The sequence below is a fragment of the Talpa europaea genome (genome assembly GCF_964194135.1).
Source record: "Talpa europaea genome assembly, chromosome: 8".
Taxonomy (NCBI): Eukaryota; Metazoa; Chordata; class Mammalia; order Eulipotyphla; family Talpidae; genus Talpa; species Talpa europaea.
This window is the reverse complement of record NC_140075.1, coordinates 24,226,722-24,252,940: the sequence shown is the minus strand read 5'-3', so window position 1 is coordinate 24,252,940 and position 26,219 is coordinate 24,226,722. Positions and strand designations below refer to the sequence as shown.

Here is a 26,219-nt window from a genome sequence, read left to right as displayed (position 1 = left end):
TCATTTCTTAGTCTTTATGTACAAGCAGAACCTGGGTTTGTTCATCAGATCATTCATTCATTCATTCATTCTACAATGCTTAGGCATTCCCCAGATAACTGTCCCTATCCCTGGCAGGCCAGGCCTGGGACAAAAGCAAGTCTTCCCTAGGACGTTATGCTAAGCAAGATAGCCAGTCACAAAAAGGAAAAGGCCGTATGATTCCATTTATATGAGGGGCCTGGGGTAGTTACACTCATAGAGACAGAAAATAAAAGGGTGGTTGCCAGGGCCTAGGGCAGAGAGTGGGGAGCTGTTTAATGAGGGTAGAGTTTCAGTTTTACCAGATGAAGAGAGTCCTGGAGATGGGGTGCACAACAGTGTAACTATATGTAACACGGCTGAACTGCATGCCTAAAAATGGTTAAGATGGTACATGTATGTTATGTATATTTTACCACAGTTAAAAAAAAAGTCACTATACACACATCCCAAAAGGAAAAAAGGTCCTTTCTGAGAGACGGAGTGGGGGGATACAAATGTGGAGGAAACGCAAACCCTGCCAAGGCCACCACTGTCACCTCAGATCCTTTTTAGTAAGCTGGAGGGAGGTAGGCAGGAGGGAAGGAGGAGAGCAGTGTTGAGCGGCTCAGGAGAAAGAGAATGGGGCCTGGCTGAGGCATAGCACCTGCTTGAGGCGCATGGCGCAGGGTGCAGTGCACAAAGGCTGGCCCTAGCACAGAAGGCACCGACTCCCATTCGCATCTTGTAACGCCTTTGGGGGTCACTTCAAGCATGTGAGGACAGAGAGCACACTTTCACCAAGTCACTGAATCTCCAAGACCTTCGAGCCAGCAACAGCCAGGGCCAGCTGTCGAAGCAAAGGTTCCTGGGAGCTCTGTCACTCACCATGTCCCCAAATGTCTGACTGTGGCCTTTCCCAGTATGACTTACAGTCTCAGGCTGTGGGAGGACTTGGCCCGCTCCTACTCATCAGACGGATGTGGTGGACTGATGCCCATGAAAGGAGGGAATCTGGGGCCTCCCTGGTGGTGCAGGGGTTAAAGACACCGCGCTCTCAAGCTATTGGCAGCCACTGCAGCACGAGTTCCATCCCTGGCCAGGGAGCTACCCACATGACGCAGCAGACCTCGCCTGTCTCTCCCGCTGCTCCCCTCAGCAGTGTATTTCAGTGGATCTGCCTATTCTGCTCCCCACTGTCTCTGGTGAATCCTCTCACCCCCCACACCTCTGGCCTACACCCCAGTTCTTATATACATAAAGGATTCTTTAAAAAAAAAAAAAAAGAAAGAAAGAAAGGAGGAAATCTGTCCAGGTCTCCAAGCAAATCAAGTGACTAGAATTCTGGTCTTCTAAACCCTCTGAGCCTTGTCTCCTTGGCAAACGTGAAGACAATGAATTTTAATCATAGCGGAGGAAACTTACCACACACATGGGCGTCCTTGGCTGGGCTGGCCAAAGCCATGTTCACACTGGTTATCTTTTACTTTAAAAACGGATGCATTCCAGTCAAGGTGACTTAAAGTGAACTTTTTTGTTTCTTTTTTAAAAGATTTTATTTATTTTTGCGTAGAAGAACTGGAGTGTAGGCCAGAGGTGGGGGGAGGGGGCGAGAGGATTCGCCAGAGAGAGAGTGCGGAGCAGAGCAGACAGATGTACTGAAATACTCTGCTGAGGGGAGCAGCGGGTGAGACAGGAGAGCTCTGCTGCGCCATTATGTGGGTCAGCTCCCTGGCCAGGGATCGAACTCAGGCCGTAGTGGTGATAGCTCTGAGATTTAACGCCTAGGCCACCAGGGAGGCCCTCAAGTGAACTTTTTTGAATGAAGTTTATGCTGCCCCTACAGAGTTCTTTCAGCTCAGAATTGTGCTTCTATAGTTTTAGGGTATAAGAGTCCTTCATAGGTGGAATCTGAATATTTGAGCAGGCCCCAGGGCATATATAGTAGGGGAAAGTATAGATAGACTTAGAATCTCTAAGTTCTTACTAAGTTCTCTACTTCTTAGTCTCAGTTTCTTCATCTATAAAGTGGGGGTAATGATATAGAGTATGGCGTGCCTGCAGCCTTCTGGTACTAGCTACCAGCGAAGAGATTCATGGAAGATGATGATGAGATGATGGTGATGATATTAGATAAAGATGACAAGGGAGGTGATGATGGTGATGGTGACAGAGTTGGTAGTAATGATGGAGATGATGATAATGGTGGTGGTGGTGACAGTGGTGGTGCTGGTGGTAATAATGGTGGTGAGGCGGTGGTGGTATGGTGATAATGGTGAAGGTAGAGATGGTCCTTATTGACAAGTGCCCAGAATCTCCCCTCTCTCATTGGGTATCAGCAAGACTCAGGGTGATGGGGGACTGATTCCAGCTTGACCACTCTTTGGTTTAAGAGGCTCTGCCTATGTGACCTTGGGCAAATTCTCCCCTTTCCCTGAGGCACCCCCATCCATACGAATCAAGAACTCTTGGGAATGAATGGCATATGGGACAAGGAAGTCCTAATTAACCCATCCCCATGCCTCCCATGCTAGTACTCCTCATCCCTGACCCTGCTCTAATTTTCCCTGCAGAATTTATCATCTTCTAATAGATATTGTCATTTACTTCTTTTCTATAGTTAGTGTTTATTTTTGGACTGACTCTGGACTGACCCCTCCCCCATTAGAAGATATATTTCGGGAGGGCAGGAAACTGTGTTTGGTTCACTGCAATATTCCAAATGCCTAAAATAGTGCCTGGCACACAGTAGATGCTCAATAAATATTTGGTTTTTGAACATATCCCCTAAGGGAGGCATCAATGGCTGCCTTTGTTCCAAAGGCTCAGCTTCCTTCCTAGCTTGTTACCTGGTTTCTTCTCAAACAAACAGAGAGGGGTGGGGTGTGGCCCTGACTGCCCAGTGTGTAGGCTGCAGGCTGGGTCCAAGTTGGAACTGAGGACCCGAGGTGGCAGTGCTCAGCCTGGGGGTCAGTCCCTGACGAGGCCATGGACTTCAAGGGGCTTGAACCCTGGGTCCCTGCATCCCTGCTGAGCCCAAGGCTGAAGGCTGAGGAAAAGACCCTGGATCTGGAGTTCGAGGTCTTGAGCTTGGGCTTTAATGAGGAGGGCAGATACACCTTGCGTCTGTCGGCTGAGAACCCGCTGCAGGCAGGCTCTGGGGCTGGGGTGCAGCTGCAAGTGAATGATGGGGAACTCCTCCCTGTCTGCTCTGCTCTTACTGATGTCATTGAGCAGCAGGATCCTGGCCAGAGCCTCACCCTCAGCAGGAACAAGTTTGTCTTTACTTTGCCCAAAGGTAGGAAGTAAGGTAGGGGTGGGGGTAGGGTTGGGGGGGAGAGAAGGACCTACAACTCTTCCCCTAACCCTTGTCAGGGAAGCAGGGAGCCCCAGGGGAACCCCAGGGGCAGGTTCAGAACTCTGGACTGACTCCTGAAGCTCTGCCAATGTGATCTTGGGCAAATGCTGGTCGACCATGAGCCAGTGTGACATGGGGACACCGATCTGGTCACACGGGGTCAGACCAGGAAGGAAGGAACGAGGGAATGAGAACTGGCTTTGTGAATGTACACAGCAGGTTTGGGGCCGCTGGGTAACATTCCCGCCAGTGACATGGTGCCCAGCCCTGAGCACCACTGGATGTGGGTATGGAGGTGGGTAGGGGCTGGGGGTGGACAGGAAGGTTCCAAATCACATGATGAGGCAGGAATCCCAGAAAGAGAAGAGTTAAACGATCTGGAAAGAGCAGAAGATCCAGGCCCTGACCATGAGGCCACCCAGGCTGCTTTCCTGGGTGTGAGGGAATGGGAAACCATGTCCCAGACCTTTAGGCAACCACAGATTGAATGGACCCAGGCCCATCCCACAGCTAAGAGCCTTCCCCTCTCAACCTGAGTTAGGGGGGAAGGGAGCCCAGTTTCCTGAGGACCCCGTTTGTCCTCCTAATGCGCAGGGAGGAGGCAGGGAGGTCCCAGATTCAGCCTCTGAGCCCAATGTCGCCCCCAGGGTTCTGCAAGAATGACGGGCAGCATGATGCACGTCTACGGGTGGAGGCGCTGCGGCTGTGTGGGGCCTCGGGAGATCCCGCCCAGCGGGTGGGCGAGGCCTTCTTCCCTATCTACCCACGCCCAGATCAGCCCCGCATGAACTTGGGGGCGAGGGAGCACGAGGACCTGTACCGCTACAGCGGCCACCTGGCCCTCCTCCGGGCCAGCACTGACCCCACTGCGCGCCACTGTGGGCGCTTGGCCTACAGCGTGGCCTTCCACGAGCACCGGGCCCGGCCTCCCGCCTCCAGCAGCCCTCCTGAAGCCAGCCAGTCAGAGCCTTGGTCACCAGGCGGAGAGCTCCAGTTGCCCAAGCTGCAGGTGGGTGTTCCCTGGGTCCAGGCACCCCCAGTTAACAGACCCAGGACTGTCCGCCATCACCAGTTCCTCCCTGAACTTCCCCAAGACAACTCGTTCCCTTCTGAAGAACCTGAACCCCAACTGTGAGTCCCAGTTTATTTATTTATTTAAAAAGATTTATTTATTTATGCATACAAGGCCAGAGTTGCAGGGAGTTGGGGGGAGGGAGAGTATTCACCAGAGACAGAGCGGGGAACAGAACAGGCAGACTGACTGAAACACACTGCTGAGGGGAGCAGCGGGTGAGGCAGGAGAGGTCTGCTTCGCCATGTGGGGTGCTCTCTGGCTGGCCAGGGATGGAACTTGTGCTGCAGTGGCTGTGGACTGCTTCCTAGTGGGGTGCTTAACCCCTTGTGCCACCAGGGAGGCCCTGGGAGGCCCAGTTCAAAGGGGAAGACAGCAAAGGGAGCGAAGGTCACACAGAGCAGGAACATTCCTGGGTGGGGCTTCTTGTGCCCAATGAGTGTCACCTGAGCCCTTTCAGTCCCTAAACTCAATCTCACATTCTTACTAGGTTTCTAGGGAGGCTCCAAATGACCACCTGGGAGAAGGCCAAGGGTGCCCACCCTCAAACCCATCCAGCTTTCACCAGGGCTCGGCGGGACTCGGCCCTGAATCAGCACCCTGTGTGCCCCAGGCCCAGGTGAGGAGGTCCATGTCCAGGCTGTAGGAGGGGCCCCCCATGTGACCAGGCAGTGGGTCTCCCTGGCCTCACAGCCAGTGCAGGCGAAGCTAGCAGAGCAAGTAGTGGCCCATTTCATAGGTGGAGAAACTGAGCCTCATCCCCAAATGTTGATTCCATTTAATACCAACAACATTTCCCAGGGACCTCAGTGCACACTAGGGCATGGGACCCTCGGCTAGGTCAGTGGCTGGGCTCAGGGTGCCACCTGGCTTGAAGCCCGGTGGGCACACACGTGCCGGGGGAGAGTTCTGTGAAGGAGTATGCGGGTCCAATTTTGGAGCCTCGCAAATGCTCCTCAGAGGAGATGTCCTTTGAGGTGACTCTTTCACTCATTTGATTGATTCATTCATTTATCCATCAAACCTTCGTGAAGTGCTGACTCTGTCCCCGTCAGATGAACCCCGCGCTGGATGGGAGTATTAGGCTTTGGGGAGGATCTTCCAGGAGGAGACTGGCCAAAGGGAGGGAAAGCGTTTGGCTGGCAGCAGGGGTAGTGACTGAGGCCAAAACCAAAACTTTCCTGCCAGGGGTGCTGGGGTCTCCCATAAGGCCTCTCTCTCTGATCAGCGCGTTGCTCTGGGGCGAAGTACAGCTGGGGCGCTGGCCTGTGTTGGACTGGCAGATGGTGGGGGGGCAGAAAGTGGAGGGACCTGGGTGCAGTGGGAAAAGAACAGAGGTGGATATTCAATTCAGGAGGCCATGGAGGCCCCCAGGAGGGGTTTCTGTGGGAGGGCATCGGAGCTATGGTTTCAGCCGTGACCTGGAAGCTTGTGCTAGGGAAACCAGAGGGGTGGACCTCTGGCCCACTTACCCACTTCTCTTTTTCTACCCAAATCTCAGCCTCTGTTCACTCATTCATCAGTCAATCAACAAATACCTTTGACCACCTCCTGTGTGCCCGACTCTGTGCTGGGGGCTGGGGATGCAAGGGGGAACTTGTGAAAGAGATGGATATCTGGGTTCCTACATGACAATGCTCCTGTCAACAGCAAGATCCCTGACTTTAGGTCCTGAGCCCTGGCCCCTCCTGTCCTACAGCTTGTATCTACGGGGCTAGATACAGAGGAGGCTCCTGGAGAAGCCATGCCCTGCTCTCCAGGCCCCAGCTTGCCCTGGCTACCGCACCAGGGTGCTGTGGACGGTGCTGTGCAGGCTGCGGCTCTGAATGGATGAGTGAGGGTAGGGTGACTGCAAGGAGGGTTGCTGAGCTGGCTTTGTCATCGCAGGCAGCTCTAATTTCTGTTATTTAATGCCATCATCTCCCTGCCACTCTCCCTCTTAAAGTGTCAGATGTCTGCTTCTACCAAGACAAGAAAATGGCTTTCAAGGGAGAGGAAAATCGCTTCCCTCCTGGGGGGTCAGCAATCACAGCCCTGACAACAGGGTCAGGAAGCTGGTGGGGCGCACACAATGGAGAGGGGCCCTTCAGAAGAACAGGGCTGTTTCTTTCACCTCAGGCGAGGCATGCAGCAGTTCAGCCTCAGGAAGGTGGGTGCCTTCTTGGTGCTGTGAGTTGGAGGCTCAGAGACACACCTGGAAGGACAGCAGCAAGACTGGGATCCTAGTCGGGGTACAGGGGCCTGGGCTACCCTTTGGGCTTATGACCAGCTCCCTGGGGAAGTGGTTGTAGCCTAGAACTGTTAGCAGGCAGGCTGGGGGGCACCCAGGACCCCCAAACCTGCCTGCACTAAATGGGTTCTGCCATCTACCACATCAACACCAAAACAACACACTCTTAGTGTGTAAGACCTTTAATAGAAAAGAACTTCAATACAATTAGTGTGCAATAGAAAGAAGAGAAAGAATATAGTTAAAATAGTTTCCAATGAAACACCCAAAGTTACCATCTCCCTGTGGGTAATCGCCCAGCTAAAAAGGGTTGGTCCAAAGTGGGGGGATACTGAGGCCAAAAGCTTGCGGCAAGTCTAGACACCTGGTGGGAACCCACAGGAAAGGGGCAGAGTGGCCGGACCAATCTGGAAGGAAAAAAACAAAATCAAAATACAAGTCAAGACAAAGGCTGCCATTGTCAGCCTCTGCACGTTTTCTCACCCACATTTCTGTCTCTTTCAAGTGTCTTCTTACATGCCCCCCAAGTCCATGGTATAATTCCGAGGCCAAGAAGAAAACACAGCTTCTTTTCCACATGTCTCTCTGCTCCATGTGCCTCCTCCAAGTCTTTGCCCAGGCTTCTTTTTTTTCCAAGTCTTTCTCCCAGTCTTTTGTGTGTGCTTCTCCTCACTGCTCAGCTCCACCCTTCCTTGGGTGGGGCAGAGAACCTGGAGCCTCCCCTTTCTATGGCTATCACACTGTTACAGAACCATAGGGACCCTCAGAACCCAACCTCTGTCCCCTCTTCGCACATAGGGAAGTTGAGACGCAGGAGGGCAAGGCTTAACCCAGTTTTCTGTTGGTTTTTGACTGAAAAGAAGCTAGGATAGGGCTGGGGAGAGGTGAAGGCAGTGAGCAGGGAGGATGGAAAGAAGTGAGAACTGCATTCTTGGGTCCAGCCCAAGTTCACCAACATTCAATCCAAGGCCAAGATTGGATTTCTGAGCTCCAGATGCAAATGGAGAGACCCAAGGCCACCTCCAGGAAGACTTCCCTGCATTGATTTTGTCTCTTCCAAACTATCCTCAGTCCCATAGGCTTCAGGCAGTTTAACCATTGAATCTATTCCGTTTAGAACCTTATTATAAGCTCACAAGTTGTTCTCTGGAAATCCCTCCCTGGCCCCAACCCAGTAATCAGGGGACTAGGAGCTTAGGGAGGGGCTGCAGAGGGCAGTTTACCCCAGGGGAAATCCCAGCTCTTGGGTTCCTGCCAGCTGCACAGGTGGCTCAGCCCTCCTCATCCTGCCTCCTGTGCTTCTTGGCAGGTTTGAGATCCTCAGGTTAAGAGGGAGTTTATCTGACCAGAATGAAGGCGGCCTGTCTGGTGCTGACAGTGCAGAGTGGGTCCCTGCGGGCAAGGGAAGCAGAAAGGTGCAGGCCACAGCCCAGCTGCTCTGGGAGCTGGGGTGACCCCGAACATCTCGTCTCAGGGAGAATGAGGAGGTCTCCCCAGGGGCCACATCTCTCTTGATGCCTCACTGTATCCCCAAAACCTCCCCCGCAGGTCCTGAAGGCTTAAGGACATCTCCCACGGGCAGAGCTGTCTAAGAGGGAAAACTTTGGGCTGGAAATTCCCAGTGATGAGATTTCTGAAAACATGAACTAAACAATTCCATGATTTTACCTCTGGGAGCCATCCTGGGGGTTTCTTCACCCTAGGCCCTGCGCTTCCTCCTCCCACAAGGCTGGGAGTGAGGGAGGAGGGGGGAGCATGTGGGGCTCCCTCACCACCCCTTTCCTCCCTGACATTTACCTCTTCTCCAACAATTGCAGTTTTGTTTCATGAAAGGATTTCGTTCCCCAGGAGCCTTTTAAATGATGCTTTCACGGGTCTTTTTTTATTCTTTCCATTTAAAACACCTTTTTTTGCGTGCCCTAGAGGGGGGGAAAAAAAGGGAAGAAAAAGCTAATAAAGCAATCACCAAATGCCGAGCACCTGGCTCGAAGCCTGTGGCTTCTGATGCGGCTCTGGCACCTACAGGCTGGGGCTTTCATGAAGGAGAAGCAGAGGGGAGCTCTGCCGGCAGCGGCCAGCAGCCGGCCCTCAGCCCTCGTCCCAGGCCCCTGAACCCCCATCTCTGTCTCAGGGGCCCTCTCTTTTGTTCCCTTCTCCTCCCCCAATTTCTTCCTCGCCTCCTGCCCGCTACTTCCCTCCCCCCACCCCTAAGCAGACTCAGGTTCCCAATTCCAGCTGGAGCTCCAGCCCCCACCCCTCCAAGCCCCAGGCGCCTTTCTGCCTCCGGGCCAGCCCTCTCCAGGTCCTCCCTTCCTCCCTCTTTGCTCTGCTTTTAAATTCATTATGTCTTTTATTGCTCGCTATTGCACATGCTATTTCTATTGCCCTGGAGACTAGAATGGTTCAAGCGGGAAAGGCGCACAATGTGGATTTCATTAACTTTACTGCCCGTTTCATCTTGGGGTGGGGGTGGGGAGCTGTCTGGCAGGGGGAGCTGATGCCCCTTTGCTCCAGCCCCTTCACCTTGGTGCCGGACCCGACCCGCAGTGTGTGTGGGGGGCTGGGGTGGCGGGAGTAGTGGTCTGCTGCTCCCTCCCGCTCTCGGGGTGCTGGTGGTGCCACTGGCCCATTTCACAGGTGGGAAAGCAGAGGCTCTGGCAGGCGTGCTTGGATGCCACCAACACAGTGGTGTGGGGGGAGGGGAGAACAGGTTAGCGCAGGACGGCAGCGGGGTGGGGGAGGGGGCTCTCTGGGGTGTCCCATATTTATGTCCTTGCATCGGGACTTCAGTGTCTCCCCTCCCCCATGTTCCATCCAATACAAGTGAGGATATGAGCAGGTCAGCTCTTCCTTGCAAATGAGGCGGTTTTATGGGCTTTAGAAAAACACTCAATTGTTCCCTCAATTACCCAGAGCAGATTGAATATATTAATCTCTCTTAACTGGAGTGAGCGACTCCATGCTGCCCCACCCCCAGCCGCCAGCACCCCTCCGCTGGCACGTGCTAGGGACTGACTCCCCGTCCCCCACCCTCCAGGCCCCAGGCTCTGAGCAGATCATCCTGGGTCCCTGCAATGTGCTTTTTCAGTGCCTGCCTCTAACACCCACCCCCCCCACACACACACTTGCGCACAGACACACGCATACACGCACGTGTGCACGCATGCACATGAACAGTGCAGACAGCTGCTTTACATTTCTCTATCAATTGTCATTGATTTTTCTCCTCTGCTGCTATTTGAAAGAGCCTTTCCTTGAGTAAACTCCCGGGGCTGAGGAGAGTTGGGGGGGGCACTGCGGTGGCTCCCCTTCTGCTCCAGTGACAAGTGCCTCCAGCTTAAACACACTCTGCCCCAGGCAGCTGAGCCCCGTTAAAAGCTACCTGAGGTTTCTCTTTGTAGCTCGTTTTTCTTTTATTTCAGGGGAACAAAGACACTGTCAAGGCGTTCCCAGAGAGTGCTGTCACCCACCCTGGGAGGGGTGTGCCAACTGAGCTGAGGCTGGCAGGAGAGGCGGGCTGGCCCCAGGCAGGGTGGGGTGGGAGGCACAGCCAGCCCCCTCTGGAGGAGAAAAGCCACTCGTTAAAGGTGCCACATTTACCCTGTAGGCCACCCGCTGGTCCTTCTTCCTCAGTGGCATTAAAAGACTTTCTGCCCAGGGCCTGGGGCTCTAAAGGATCTAGAGATCTCTGGGTATAAGGGGATGAAACCAAAAAATACATAAATTGGGGCGTCGTCCGATATTTCTCTTTGCTCAAGTATGCCCCCTCCCACCCTGACTGCTCTCCAAGGGTTTGTCTATCCCTTTGGAGTCCTTTGGAGGTTGGTGCCTGGAACCTGGTGGGGTGGGGTGGTTCAAACTCATGGAGAGAGGCTGGGCTCTGATGGACCTGGGTTCAGATCAGTCTCAGGCATTTCTTTAGTAACTGTGCAGGTTACAGAGAGGCTGCCTCCGTCAGCCTCTATGGACACATCTCTAAAATGGGGTTGAACAATTTTTATGTCCGCTCTCGCTGGGAAGATGAAAGGAGCTAGCGTGTGCTTAGCCCTGCCTGCGGGAACCAGGCATGAGCTGGGATGTCTATATTGGGTAAGGAGTGTGGGTGGGTCTGGGCCTCACTTCTGTTTCTAGAAAGTACAGTGGCTCCTTTCTACTTGCCTAGGGGGGCTTCCAGGGGGAAGGGTGTTGGGAACTTGTGAGCCCTGCTATCTCTGGGATCTGGGTACTGGGGTTCAGGGTGGCGGAGGTGAACCCGGCCTGGATGCTAGTCTGGAAAGAGGCTCCCTTATAGCAGATTGTTGTAAGTGAGCACACCAGATGGCATGGCCACCACCCCCTCCCAGTCAAGGCTGCAGCTGACTCACACGTCCTGGAGGCCCAGTGAGTGTGTGTGTGTGTGTGTGTGTGTGTGTGTGTGTGAGAGAGAGAGAGAGAGAGAGAGAGAGAGGTGGCGTCGGGGGGACACAGAAAGGAAGGGGGTGCCCTCCTCCCAGGACCAGCTGGTGGGCCCCAGGGCCTGTAGCGGCCTTCTCATCGCCAGAATCACCTCACTGTGAAAGAAGGAAGCGGAGAGGTGGGAGGGTACAGTTATCATGGTTTTTAGGGTAACCTTTTCTCCCTCACTGTGCCCCTGGAAGGTGGATGTGCATCCACAGACATTCCTGAAAACCAGCATGGACAATCGTACACACAGGGACACACATGTGGATATACACAGTCCCACCACACTCTGGACATGTGGACATGCCCGCCCCACCCACACACAAGGATAGACTCACAGCGACTCTCCAATGGACACCCCATCTCCCTAGGAACTTCCTGGCTTCATCTCTGTACAACCCCCCCTCCCCCCCTCAGAGGAGAAAGAGGCTTCAGGGACAAGGCACATGTGATGTAGGTGGTAGAGTCAAATCCCATAGGAAACCAATCTTTAATAATACTCTCTGAGAGGGTGGGGGAGGGCAGCAGAGAAGCCGCATTGGCAGCACCCAGTCTGCCCACCTGGTTAGGGGCTGGCTGTCAGGAGTCAGCAGAGACATCCCAGCCTAAGCCCTGGCCTGGTTCTGCAGGGTGCTGGGAGTCAGGAACAGCTGAGGCCACGAGGGACTGGCCCCCTTCCCGGGAAAGATGGAGGATGAGTGCAGGACATCTGTCGGGACCCGACAGCCTGCCCTGGGGCCCAAGTCCAGTCTCCGTCAGCCCAGGGTGGCATCCATCCACCCATCTCTCCATCCACCCACCCATCTCTCCATCCATCCGTCCATCCATCCACTTCTTGAGCAGGAATAAGCAAGATAGCTGTATCCCCAGTTCTTGGGGAGCTACCAGGCTGGGCGGGCAGAGGAAATAAGAGGACTTGGAGGCCAATGCTTTCCAAAATGGCAGCAAAGACTGCATGAGCCGGGTGGTCATCAGGGACTCGGTTTGCTTATGACCACCGGTTCTGGCTGGGAGTCAAAAGACCTCAGTGTCGGAGCTTGTGTCACAGTTGCATGTGAGCTGTGTGATGTGGCACAAATCACTTCTGTCCCTGCGCCTCTCTCTAGCCCAGGCCACTCTAGCCAGGCTGGCAGAGGGCACCTGCAAAGCCCGCTGGAGCATCTTACGGGTCTTGGGAGGTAGGCATTGCCGGGTCACTTTAATAAGGTCCGTTTTCTGGACCAGGAAACTGAGCCCCTGGAGGAGGTGAAGGGTTTCCCCAAATCTTCCCTTTGAGTCAATAGCAAAGCCAGGCTGGGATCCAGGCTCCACCATCTGTCTAGTTTGGTTTTTCTGATCTGGCACACAGTTGGGAATGACTCCCAGCATTCTTTCCCAGGGAGACTCACACAGGATCAAAGGGGAACAGTTGGGGGAATGGATTTCTTCCCAGGGCCCCACATCATACCAAGTCCAGCTGAATCAGGCTTGGCCATGTTAAGCTGACCCCAACAACCAGGGCTCGGTGCACTGAGTGGTTTGGGAGCAGGACTGGAAGGGGTTGGGGCTGCCCATGGCTCAGAGTCCCCTGGAAAACCCCCTGACCCATTGGCCTTGGTGGATGACACTTAGAAAAAATGTGTGGCTTAAAAAGCCCCAGGTGGAATTCAGCTCCCTGCTCAGCCTAGAGAGGAGCTGCTGAGTCAAGTCCAGAAGGCCTGAGGAAGGGGCAAAGGTTTAGTTTATATCCCTGCTCTGCCACCTCCTGCCCTGGGGTTTACCTCTCTGCGCCTCCTCTCTTTATCTCTAAATGGGGATGATGACAGTCCTCCCAACAGGATTGTTCAACTGAATTTGTAGTCATTTCAAGGAAACAGCAAATGCTTGCAACACTTGAGCTGTGATCAGTGTGTCTGGAGAATGGTGAGGGTGGAGGGCTGCGCTCCAGGCAGAGGGAACAGCTTAGGTGGAGGCCCCGAGGCTGGGGCGAGCACGGTTTCTGCTGGGAACACGGAGTTTGGGAGCCAGCGAGGGGGCGCCCTGGGAGAGAGAGGGCTGAGCCTGACCTGGACTAACTGCTGGGAGACGGTGGGACCAAGTGGGGCTGTGGTCCGCGGGTGGGTGGGGTGCCGGGGAGGGGTGCGGGGGGGGGGTGTGCCTATCATTTTAATCTTCCTCTAAAGCATAATTGCTTTTTGTCGGCGGGTGTTCCGGCGCCGCCTCCCAGGGAGATTGCTTTCCAGGTTCCTCTCCTCCAGGAGACAGGCAGGCTCGGCCAGCTCTGAGCTGCATTAATACGCTGCAAATGCGATTTCACGGCCTCAAATGAGATTAGGGCCAGAGGCTCTGCTCTCTGGTAGAGATGACGGGCGGTGGGCGAGGGGCGCCAGCGCTGCTCAGGGAATCCGAGACGGAGGGAATGAAGGATCCCAGGCAGACTTGGCCTGAATAAGCAGTTTCCTGTAACAAGAGCCTCTCAGACCTGCTGGCTCATCCCAGCTGTAGAGCAGGGGGGCTGGGTGCTCCCGACTGTCTCCGCCACCCCCAAACTCCCCATAAGCACCTCAGTAGGGGAGAGAGAGGGCTGATGACAAATGCAGACTGTAGTTAGACGGCCTGGGTTTAAAGTTGGGGTCCTGGCTCGACCTCAATTTTCTCATCTGTTAAATGGGGCTACAGTTGTCCCTGCCTCGTATGCAGCCGTGAGGACTAAGTTAACATATATAAGTGCACAGAACAGTGCCTAGCACAGAATTGCTAGCAAAAAACATGAATGTGAGATTTACATACTAATTGCCCCCTCTGAGGGCTTCTGCTCTGGAGGAAGAAAGGTAATTTGGGGAAAAGGAGTCCCTGACCCGGGCTATGGTGAGGCATCTGGGGACTCACAGGGAAGAGGATGGCATCTGCTTCTAAAGCCTGCCTTCACTCACTGAATGAGCACCCACCTGGCACCATCTCTGTGCCAAGCAACAGGCTGGCCCTGGGGATATGGACCACCAGGCATAGATAGTCCCAGCCCTCAGAGGAGACAGGCCTCTCCTGGAAAAGTCACTGATGGGTCATGAGCCAGGGGAGCTAGGGCAGGGCTAGGGGCTGTGGATCTGATCCCTTGGGTAGGGATGGGGATGTTTTCAGGAAGACTTGCTAGAAGTTGTTCCGCTGGGTGTTGAAGAATGCCATGAATTATTCAGGGACCCGAGGGAAGAGGGTAATGCAGGCAGATGGAAGAGCATCTATGAAGAGTGCAGAGAACAGAGCCCATTCAGGGCACCACAGGCACAGAGTGTGCCTGGAGTGAGGGTGTGAGGCAGACATGGGGTGCCCTGAGATCTGCAGGGCTCTCCTGAGAGAGTTCTCTCCCGAGACCCATGGGCTCCTCCTGCCAAAGGGTTCATTGAAGCAGAGGAGGGATTTGGTCAGATTTATGGGTTAGAAGAATTGGGGTGAGGGAATTGGTTGCGCCTACCGTCCCCTCCAGGCCCCTCTGCCCTGTGCGTGGACCCCTCACACTCCTCCCTGGAGGTGTCCCAATTCAGTCCCCTCCTGATGGAAGGGAATGGCCAGTGGCCTTCACTGCTTACCCCTTTATTCAGACCCTTGTTAGCGATTATTGATTTTTCAAAAGAAAAGCGCTCGTAAGTCACGCTGTATCTTTAGCAGTGATTCATGACGTGACATTGGGACCCAGGCCGCCCTACGCCAGAGCTCTGCTTACCAAGCACTGAGAGGCCCCTGCAGTACTGTGTGTCAGTAGCATGCCTGCTGAGCAGATGGATGTGGTGGGACCCCAAGTCTCCTTTTGCCAAAGCTGGAGTCACGGAGATTCTATATAGGAATCAGCTGGCACGAATGTGGGGCAGGTTCACTTTGGGGCAGCTTTCCATGTGCTGGGAATCCATACCCTCACCTGATCCTCGCCGCTCCTGCTTTGCAGATGAGAACTGAGGCCCAAGTTGTCAAGGGACTTACCGACTGCTCCCTGCAGGGCCCCGCGAGCCGGGGTTAAAGCAGGACCTGGAGGACTCCAAGTCATCATGCTTTTTTGCCCTGCAACTCCTTTTGCACCGTGGTGGTGCTGAGCCAGGAAGGTCAGTTCCAGGCACCAGAATCCACCAGAATAGGCACAGTGACTGGGTCGGGATATCAAGTGAAGTTGTGACAAAATGTGTAGATGCACACCTTCAGCCCAGGAGCCACTGAGTGAGCTGACCCAGGTCACCTCTGTGAGTAAGAAGCTAGGGGAAGGTCAGAGGGCAGCCTCCATTGGCTCCAGGGCCCCACTGAGGCCCACTCGGCCAGCAGGCAGCCGGCATCCAAGGGGATGAGCTGAACTCCAGCAAGCTCCTATTGCTAATCCCAGTCACAGCCGAGGGCACTGTGAACCCACCAGCCTCGGTGGTCACAACCCTACCACCTGTTGTGCCGGACGGAAGTGTCCTCTAGACACTGCCCTGCCCGGCTTCACGGGCCCAGTTGTGCCTTCAGGATGCGCTACCTCGCTCTCCTTCAACATTAGTTCAAATCTATGGCCTGCGCTGTCACGGAGCTTCTGTCTAGCCTCTTTCAAAGGGCCAGGTGTTCTGTGTCTGTGCTTGACCTTTTTCATGTTGCCCAGTTTCGGGAGCAAAGGAAGGAGAGAGTGAACCCTTTCCCTGGAGTTCTAGGAAAAGACAGTATGTTTCTGTGCTTGTGACCCCAGGCTGCAGAGCCAGCAGGGCTGGACTCAAATCCCTGCTCTGCTGTTCTGAAGCAGTGTGGGCAAGTGCCTTTATTTCTCAGACCATTTACAGCCTCATCTTAAAAACTGGGGCAGCGACAGGGACAGCTGGGGAGCATGCATGTGAGGGTTACACAGGAAGTGCAGGAATGCTCTGGGCAGCACACAGCACTGGCATGGAGTAAGTGCTCACTAAATGTCAGTGGAATGACGGTGCTGGCGGCGGGGATGCCGGTGGCAATGGCAGGCTGTGTCGGGGAGAGCACAGAGGGCCTCACGCAGCTGTGCATCAGATAGGAGCCTGGTAGGAAGAAGAAAATGCTCCAGTTCAATTATTTGAGAGGGTTAGTATTTTACCCAAGATCACACAGCTCTGAACTTCCATTGGCTACAAAATCACACTAAGTTTCTCACCTTGTCCATCTCTTTCCTTATCCAGCAGCCCAATTCAGATGCCCAAAGGATGCAGGGAGGGAGGGGTAGTGGGAGGCACATCAAAGGGGGAAGGAAGGCCAAGTATGGGGAGTGTGGGACACCCACTTACCTGGTACGTAGTGCATGGATAGTTAGGCCCAAAGGGCTGTCTCCCCAGAAGCTAGGCCCCGAGTCATGGCCTGAGGGAGTGTGGACAGCTATGAGCCTCATATCTGTCCAGACTCTCCCTGCTGCCCAGCACAAAGCCAGAGAGGAAGCAGACCCCTACTTTCCCCCAGAGCCAGCCCCATGTCCGGCCCAGTGGCTTGCCCTCTGCAGCTGTGGGTTCCTCGTGGCTGTGTTAAACCTCTGGCCCCAAGTGATGCAGCTCCAAGTGTCCTCTGTGTTGGGGGGTTGGTGGTGGAAAGGAAGATCATAAGGAAGATCAAAGGAAGATCTCACTAGCTGTGAGATCAATCATAACCTACTTCTCACTCTAGAATTGGAGTCACCAAAACTTGGAGCTGGCTCCTGGACAAAGGAGCAGAAGATTTCCCTGGGCATTTGGGGGAACAGGCTCACTTCCTTTAGCTGGGGAGGTAGAACTCCCCTTACTTGAAAGGTAGAATATCTGGAGTAGAGTAGCTTGCAGCAGGTCAAGTAGCTGGGGGCAGGTAGGATAGCTAGGAAGCAGGTAAAGTAGCTGGAGATGGCTAAGGTAGCTGGGAGGGAGGTAGAGTAGCTGGGGGGACAGGTAGGCTTGCTAGGAGGCAGGTAGAGTAGATCGGATATCTAGGAAGCAGGTAAAGTAGCTGGAGGCAGATAGGGTAGCTGGGAGGCAGATAGAATAGTTGGGATTTATACTGCTAATAAATAAGTAGGACAGCCACACCCAAGCCCTAGGTTTATTGCCCTCTCACTGGTAAGGAAGCTGCTCTGGGGAGAAGGTTCTTGTGGCCCAGGAGTGTGTATCCCAGGGGCCCTTGACCGAAGGAGCTGGGCAGCCAGGGAGGTAGAGGGAAGGTCCTCCTTCCCTGACTGCTGAGTGCAGGACCCTGGGGCCAGACAGCTGCAACTGGCTCTCAATTGCATTAACTTTCTCCCAGGCAGGAAGGTATACGGTTGAGGGCTGTAGCAGCAGAAAGCTGAGATGTTAGGTGGGCCTCTGGGTGAGAGCCTGGAGCCCAGGGCCAGCAGGTGACTGGGGCCACCTCAAGGGAGGCAGGGGACCTAGGGTGCAGAATCTCAGGAGTCATGGTGTGGCGGAGGCACTCCTTCGCATTTGCTCTCTAAGCTCCTGGCCAGCCTCTCAGCCCTGAACTGGGCCTAGAGGGCCTGTCGGCACTGGGACGGCACTGGTCCTCATCCCACCTTGTGTGTCAGCCTCCAGGACTAAGAAGGGGGCACACTCTGGGGAAACTGGGGGGCCATCCCCTGAGACCCTCTTTATACTGTTGACAGTGTTGGCCCAGCAGGAATGGATTCCTGGCTTCATTCCCAACTCTCTGGGTGACTTTGGCTTCTCCCTTCAGTTCTAATCAAAGGTGAGGGCTTGTTTTTTGCCTGTCTTAAAATTGGGGAGGAACCCTTCTTCCCTAGCTCTCTGGGGTAGAGGATGGATAGGAAGCTACGGGGCCTCTGCAAAGCTCCTGCCTTCTGCTGCCAGATGGACCTGCTGCTGATCCCCAAGTCAAGGGAGAGGGGAGGAATCCTGAAATGGAGCTGAAAAGCAGCTGGCAGAAAAATGAGGAACGTCACAGGGGTCTCCCAGACACCTTTCAACCCCACCCTGTACCCCAAATCTCACCTTTGCTAGCCCAGGACTCCAGGTCATCCTGTAAGGCCCAGTCCAGACCACCCCGCCTCCCCTCCAGGCCAAGGGCCATGTCACTGTAGAGAAAAGCACTTAGAACTGTGCCTGGCATGGGGGACAAGCTCATTAAATAGAGCTGTTTTATTTGTAGCAATGTCTTGCAGAATTCAGGATTGGATTCATCATCATCTTTGGTCCATACCCTAGAGCCATGTTGACCCATAAATGGCACTTTGTTTGCAATTTACGTCAAATAATGTAAGACCGTAATAGAATATAAAATAATGGACCACCCGATCTCAGAGACAAAGTTACCGGGTAATGTGGGTGCTTGTGTGTTCTTTCTCCATTCTCTCCATCTTCCCACCCACCCCCAAGAAGAACTCTCCCTCTTGCATTTTGTGTTTATCATTATTAACCAAATGAAGGACTACTGGCAGCCAAGGAGGCAGAACGGGCGGGCAAGTTGCAGCTCCGCTTGGGGCAGTGTCTGGCCCGCCTCCCTCTCTGTGGTGTGACCAGCACAGGTCTGAGCACACGGGGTGGTTGGTGATCTTGGATGATGGACTGTTTGGGGTGCGAGTGTTACAGGGCAAACCCCGAGATAAAATGGGGTTGCCTGACTGTGGGTCCTCACCCGCGCGCTTAAAGGGGCCTTGTGAATGCTAAACTGCAGACACACACAAAAGGTCGATGACAGGTTTATTGACAAGGGAAGGGGAACTGGGGAAATGAATAACTCAGGGAGATAAGTTCGTAAATGTGTCCTACCCGTTCAGCTGACCCGCCGAGCTGGCCAAAACCTAGCACGCCTCCTGGCCAAGCCAGCGGCTGTCCCCCACCACCCCAACATGGCCAGTTAAATACCCAAACCGAGAGCCTAGTTGCTTAACTCCACCCTCAGGTCCTCGCAACCTTCCCTTTGGGGATCCTGGGATTTGTAGTTCCCGGTGTCGTGGGGGTGGCGTCCACAAAGCCTGCATGGAGTTTGCTCAGGACATCCTTCCCCGCCTCCCGAGGAGTGGCAAGGAGGGCTGAAAGCAGAGGCAGGCAGGATGCAGCTCCCGGAACCGGAACCGGGGAAGGACTCTGCGGCCCCTGCCCTGCCCTGTGACGTCACACAGCGTTGCCTAGGTGATCCAGCCGGGTGAAAAGTGCAGTTTCCCCAGGTCTGGGCAGAAGGAGGACCACCCCTGTCTCTACCTTCCCGGGGGTGCCAGGAGCCAGTTGTCCAGCTGCTGACCCCTGCTCAGCTCGCCATGGCCCAGAACCCCCATGGCACCTCCATCCGCGGGATGTCTGGCTGCTAAGACAACTCCAGACCCCGGCTCCCTGGCCCACCGTCCTCCCTCCTGTCTGGCTCCCAAGGCTGATGTGTGGGCCCCCCAGACCATACTGACACTCTACTGTTCACCGCCCCCAAAGACTCCGAGGCATCCAGGTTTTCTGTCTGGGCAAGACTGATACAAGATCCCCGCCCAGCGCCAGGCGTGGGTCCCCGAGACTCTCAGCAAGGACTCCCCTGCCCTGGAGAGAATGGGACGGAAGCAGAAAAAGGTGAGGCCTGGAGGCGTGGCCACGCCCCTGCCTAAACTGTCTCTTCTTCACAGCCCTTTCCTGTGCCTCTTCCATCCTGACGTAGCCTCACAGCCGCGACGTGGGGAGTGAAGTGGTCTCTGTGGCTCCTCCAGGTGGGGTGTCCTGGGTGGCTGGGCCACGTGGGGTCTGAAATGCGGCCCAGTCACGCTGCCTACTACCTTCGCTGATTGTTTCTGCCCGACCCCGTGACCTGGAGAGAAATGTGGCAGAAAGTGAGTGTAGCACGCCCCTGCCTGGAATCTGTGGCTCAGATCAGAGGCTCAGGGAGCCCAGTGACATGGCCCACCGGTACCCTCCTTCTAGCTGGCTGCCTCACTAGCCAGGAGGAGGCCTTGTTGCGTCTCCCAGTCCTGGCCCAGCCCTCTGCCCTGGGCCACAAGTGCCCCAGCCCCTGGAGAGAAGTGGGTTTGGTCTGTTTGATCGCTGCTGTATCCTTAGCGCTCAGAATGGCATGTGCCCTGTAGTAGGGCGTCATGAAGAGCTGTGACCCGGCAGCACAACCCTGCCAGGAGGACTAGAAGCTCAGTGCAGTGAGACATCACCAGCTCGGTGTTGGGGCTCCCTTGCCTTCTGCTCCCGGCCCTTCTGAGCCCTGGCCCTCTGTGGTGTCGCTTGGTGTCAGGGATGGTGGAAAGAGATAAGGCCAAGGCACACAGGACTGGCCAACTTGGGAACAGCTTCCAGGTTAAATAAACAAGTAGCTAGGCTGCCCAGGCCCCAGTTTCTTCTTTTACTCCCCTGACCTTGGTGTCTGGTTCCGGTGTCCTTTACCCATAACTTAACTCCCCCACCCCCTGTAAGCCTCCTGGGATGCCAAGATTGGGTGCTGGGCTGGCCTGACCTGGGGGACCTCCATTACCAGCCAGTTCCTGAAGCTCCCACTTGCCCACCCAAGGTGGACTGGGGACCCAGGGAGTGTCCCTGGGAACCCTGAGGAGGAACCACATTTGTTTCATTTGATTTTAGCTTTAGGAATAGCTGGGTAAAACTCTCCTAAAGGGTGTTCATAAAGTTTATATAGTATTACCTATTGGTATTTCTTCTTCTGCAATTCTCCACTCAGGTCTTTCATCACGGTGATGTTTATAGGTGTCAGTGTTCTTTGTGGCCTGGTGCTATTAATCCTTTTTGATGCATTGCAAATATTTTCCCCTGTTTGTCTTCTCTTTGCATTGTGGTGAATTTTGGACCACTCAAGAAACTGATAATGGATTTTTAAATGTAATCACAATCTATCAATCCTTTTCTTCATGATTTCTGACTTTTACATCATCATTTGAAAAGCTTCTCCTTCTCCAAATACCACACATGAAAACTTCCTGTTGCTTGTACCAATAAATGCTGCAGAATTTGGTCATGCGCCCAAGGAGATACACATTGTAGCCCAGAAAAAGCACCTCATTGCAAAGAACTCTGGTTGGAGCAGAGACAGAAGGCAGGGTAGACACATGTGGACCCTTTCTAGCTCTGCCCCTGCTGGCTGAGCTGTGCACTTTCGTGCAAGGACCTAACACATCTGAACCTGTTTTCTTGCCTAGAAAAGGGCCTTACTGTGGCCATCACGACTCTCAGGCAACCTCAGAATCTAGAAGGAACTTGAGGGACCATTTTTAACTCAAAGCTTTTACATTATAGTTGGGGAAACTGAGGCCCACTGGAGTCTAACAGTGTCCCCAAATGACTGCACAGAGGCAGCCAGACCCTGTGCCTCCCAGCTCAGCCCCTGCTCCCCTGGCACCTGACTCTGGAGGATGCACTTCCCACAGCTTCCCACGGTCCCAGAAGAGAGAGCTCTGGAAAGGTAGAGGAGTTTGTCTCTTTTTATCTTTCTCCCTACCAGAGCCACTTTAACCCCCCACCCCTGAGAGCTCAAACACATGGGCCGTTAACCCCTTTACTGTTACTCCAGTCTTCCTGCCCCCATCACACACATCCCTGTCCTGGTAGGCAGTCACAGATCCCTCGGGACATCTGCTGGCTAATCCTGCCTTGTTGAGGGCAAGGCGAACTGTCAGGATGGGTAAGGCACTGGAATTAGCAACCTCTGAGCCTGCCATCTGCCAGCCCAGGAGAGCAGCTGAGCATGCTGTGCTCAGGAACCAGGTAGGCTTCAGCTCACCTCCTAGCCCTGCCGGCCACAAGCAACGCCCTGTCTGCAAACATTGCCCACTGATCTCTGCACCCTCGTGGTGTTAGGGGGTTAGCCCAGAGTAAGCCTGAAAAGCCAAAGTTGAGCTAGTATCAGTCTGGCTCCCAGTCTATAGGGAGACATTTAGGGGAAGTAAATTCCTCCTGGGGACCCATCACACCCCCACAGCTGGGTTTGTGGGGCCTGAGACTTAGGAGGGGTTTGCCGTCATCCATATGTATCCCACCATGTGCATGTTCTGTTCCGATGGGGTGGGGGTGAGGGTGGACATGTTGGTTCAATGCAGTGCGTTTCCGAGAGAAGCCTGCAGATTCCCATCCAGATGGCGGGAGGGAAGGCAGGCCAGTTGGAGACCCTGGCCCAATGCCTCCCCTCCCCCTTGGCCCCAGGCCTCCCTGGCCCTGGGCCCGGCCTGCCCAGCGGGCACATGCCTGGGGGCTTTGCAAGGAGGTGCCTTCCTGGCAGCTGGCCTCATGCCCAGAAGTGAAAATGGAAGGTTCTCGCCAACCCCCCAGCAAGTTTTATTTCCGGGAAGATTGTTTTAGACGGGGAGGCACACGGGGGGGGGGGGGGGGGGGGGGCGGGCGGAGGTAGAGGACAGAGGCCATTGAGGGGAACGACTCATGGTTTGGTCTGCACAGTGCCTGGGTCACTCCAGGGCTGCCAGGGAGTCAGTGTGAGCTCTCAGGCCCACACGTCTGGGCCACTGAGGGGCTCATAGCAGGCCCTGTGCCCTCACACCTATGAGGGGACACCATTTCAGGCAGTTGCTGGGAATCTGTGGTGAGAGAGACACTTGTCACCTCTCCTAACTCCCTGCAGGAACCTTTATCCAATTACTGAGAAGACTGAATTACAAGCTATTCCAGAGTGCTCTGCTCACCAGGTGGGGAAATGCAGGTTCAGAGAGGCCCACAGAGAGCTGGGGGCAGAACAGGACTGACCCGGGTCTCTTGAGCCCAACTGCTGCTCCTGTTCCCCTATCACTGAGCCAGGAGCCAAGCCTGCTGGGGAGTGAGGTGTATTATGGGGGTGTGCAGCCAGGGTGGGACACCGGGAAGGCGGCACTCTGGCCTACGGGGGAGGGTGTCGTCTACTCACAGTGTAACTGAGAGTTGACCACCCTCTGCCTCCTCCCACCGGGGCCTGGCAGGGGAATAGGGGTGAGGGGTAACTCTCAACACCTCTGCAGAGGATGCTAGGCCCTGCTGGGTCCTTGTGGGGGGGGGGGAGGGTGATTGCATCCTGAGGCGGGGCGGGGTCTCTGTAGGGCTGGCACTCTGAGGCCCCGGCTGGGGGTGTTCTCACCTCCTAATGAGTTATTACTGTCAGACAGCCCGACCACAGCCTGTACCAGGAAGGCCTGTCAGATAGGGGCTCAGACCTCCAGGAAGTGAAGGAGCAAGTCACAGGGATGGACATGGGGGCGTGGGGAAGAGCTGTCCAGGTGGAGGGGACGCCAGGGCCGCGGCTGAGTGGCGGGGGCCGCTTGGTGTGTGTAGGGAAACAGTGGGAGGCCACCCTGGAGAAGTGAGCGGGGCCAAGGAAGAGGTGAGTCGGCTTCCTGGGCCAGCGAGCGTCTGTCCTCACAGGCAGTGGGGGCTTCCGAGTGAGAGAGGGAGCCGCACGGGGTTTGAGCCAAGCGATCGATCTGGTCTGAGTGAAACTTGAGAGCTCGAAGTGGACATGGTGATGGGGGTCCGATTCTGGAGGTGCTTTGGAGGCAGAGCTGGCGGCCGTGCTGATGGGTCAGAACTGCACAGGGCTCGCGTTCGAGGTCACCCACCTTGTCCTGAGAATTGAATGAAGTACCTGCCCTGCAGTGCCCAGATCCTTCCCTTTTCCGGTAGCTGAGGCTTCCAAGAGCCACCATGCAGGGACCCTAAGGTGGGAGCAGAGAGAGTGTAGGGATCCTGGCCCTCACACGAGAAGCAGAGCGAGGTCCAGACAGGTCAGCCCAAGCCCCTAGGTCTCCCCTCTGTTTAACAGGACATGGTTCTTGCTGGTCTCCATGCACCCTGCCTAGGCTGAAGGAGGGTGGGGGCTCCCCATCAGCTCGTGCCAGTTAGCAGGGGAGACAAGAGGGCGTGTCCTCCTATCAGCAAGCAAGGGTCCATCTGGGTCATCTACCAGCTCCTGGTACTATGGATGGAGCAGAGTGAGTCCCAGAGTACCCCAAGACCCAGCAGCCCCATGTCCACACTCCCCTATGTATTTGTTCACCACAAAGGGCCTCCAGAATCAGCCAGTCTGTCCCCTCCCCCCTTTGTGTTTACTCCAGCATTCTGCGTTCTGGCCGGTCCTCCAGGCTCCACCTGGGCATGTTCTCCAAACCCTTTAGAGCTTCCTCTTCCCAAGTGCCTTCCCGACTGCCCTAGCCTGGCTTCTGTCTCCCGTGCAGCTCTCTGCCCTGGGGTCCTTTGGGCCACGAATCCACAAGCTGTGGGGCTGTCATGCCCTTACATGTGTGTTTTTGTGGCAACCAACTTGGGAAACCCGTTGGGCAGCAGGCCCCTCTCCTGCCTGGCCCAGGGCTCTCTGGGTAGAAGGTGGACAAGGCATCTAGACAGATGCTTTAATTCCCCTCCATGTATTGTACTTGAGGACCCGTGGGTGTGCATAAGCTTTGCAAACTGTAAAGGGCTGTGCCCAGGAGGGACCTGAGGTGACAGGTGGACTGAGACGAGGCTACAGGAGAGATGGAGGAGGGTCAGTTGCTGGGACCCCACAAACAAGTGGGATTTAGGACTTACAGGCAAGAGTGCCTGTAAAAGCAAGGCTGAGAGGTAGGGCCGAGCCTGGAAGGTGGGGTGGCCCGCGTCATTCTGCAGGAATGGATGGCTCCAGAACTGCAGGAGAGGCAAGAGAGGGATGAAGAGATGGAGGGTGTGGGACAAAAGTAGGGAGAAAATGGGGTGAAAGGTGAGTGTCGCTGTAGTTCCAGGTGGGGGTGGGGGATGATAGAAGAACAGCACTTGGAGGGAGCTGGGAAGGGACCAGAGGGGCAAGGCAGTGAAGGAGGTGACCACGCTGGAAAAGTCACTCAACTCGACTCCCTCCACAGGTCATCGAGAGCCCGGAGGCCCTCTCAGACACCCCCCAGCAGAGCACAGACCTTAACACTGGCCACCTGTCTCCCTCCGGTAAGGAGACCGTCATGGTCACGCTCCATGGGGCCACCAACCTCCCCGCCTGCACAGATGGCTCCGAGCCGTGGCCCTACGTGATAGTGTAAGTACCTGGGAGTGGGGCAGGGCTGGCGTGGGCTAGAGCAGAAGCCAGACTATGGATAGTTAGAATCTGAGCACCCAAATGTTTAGGATCGGAGCTGTGACACCCCGAGGGGAAGCCAAGTGGGAATCACAAGGACCTGTGGGCCCTGGAGATGTGAGCTCTGGCGTCTTCCCTGCTGCCTGGAAGCTGCTCTACTGAGCTGAGGAAGGAGGGAAGAGCCTCTCTGCGAGCCACAACCAGCTGGGCAGGGCTTGCCCATACCTCAGCCTCAGGGGGCCGAACCCCTGGATGCAGAGGCCTGGTCTGGGCTCAGGGGTGGGGGCATGGTCAAAGGGAAGAGAAGAGCTGGGGCCTGCCTCTCCTGGTCGTCCCACCGCGCCCAGTCCTGGGGTGGGGGCCACATGACTGTCCTCCTCCTTGGTCCCACCGTTTCTCTGGTTATTGCTCTAATGGGGCTGCCCTCGTTCTAGTCTTCTACTGCACCCCGCGTCCCCTCCAGTCAATCGCAGTCAGGTACACACATCTCATAGCTGCACGTCTAAGTGAAGCTGCCGTGCCGTGCTGGCTGCCCACCTCACGGGCCTCACGTCTCCCAGAAGGGCATCAGCGTTGGTGCAGCCAGCTTTCCATGTGGATGTTGGACATCTTCTCGGTCTTGGACATAAAGCGCTCCTCCCGCAAGCTGGCCATCGCTCGGCTCCTGGGTAGACACTGGGAGCTAGGCACCCCCCCAGGCTAACAGACACCGCCCCCCTTCACCGACCAGCACTGAGTACAGTCAGTGCCCGTCTCCAGGCTTTTGCTCACATTTCCTTTTGTATTTTTTTTTTAATTTTATAGAGGCACGTTTATTTATTTATTTGTTTGTTTGTTTTGTTTATACATGCACTGGGTCCAGTCAGAAGCGCGGGAGGGTGAGAGAATTCACCAGAGCCAGAGCGGGGAGCAGAGCAGGCAGAAGGACCGAAGTACACTGCGGAGGGGAGCAGCGGGCGGCAGGAGAGGTCTGCGCGCCGTGTGGGACCCTCCTCTGGTGGCCTGGGAGCAGCCGGGGATCGAACCGGCGCTGCAGAGGCTGCGGGCAGCTTCGCAACCCAGCGCTCAACCGCTGCGCCACCAGGGAGGCCCACATTTCCTTTTGGAGAGTGCCCCACACCAGCCTTGTCTCCCCAACGCTGACTGAAATCCCACCTTCAAAGCTGTGCTCCAGA

At 55.2% G+C, this 26,219-nt stretch overlaps 1 protein-coding gene across 1 annotated transcript in view; it reads left to right on the top strand.

Moving 5' to 3' along the window:
* Window positions 1–2,988: 2,988 nt before the first annotated feature.
* The window catches only part of CCDC33 (coiled-coil domain containing 33), a gene marked incomplete at both ends in the record, with an annotated part of 105,945 nt that continues 82,714 nt past the window's right edge, over window positions 2,989–26,219 (top strand). Inside the window, 3 exons of the mRNA XM_084240123.1 lie at window positions 2,989–3,298; window positions 4,006–4,367; window positions 24,839–25,005. Coding sequence (XP_084096249.1) covers window positions 2,989–3,298; window positions 4,006–4,367; window positions 24,839–25,005 — 839 coding nt within the window. The remainder of the gene's footprint in view (window positions 3,299–4,005; window positions 4,368–24,838; window positions 25,006–26,219) is intronic.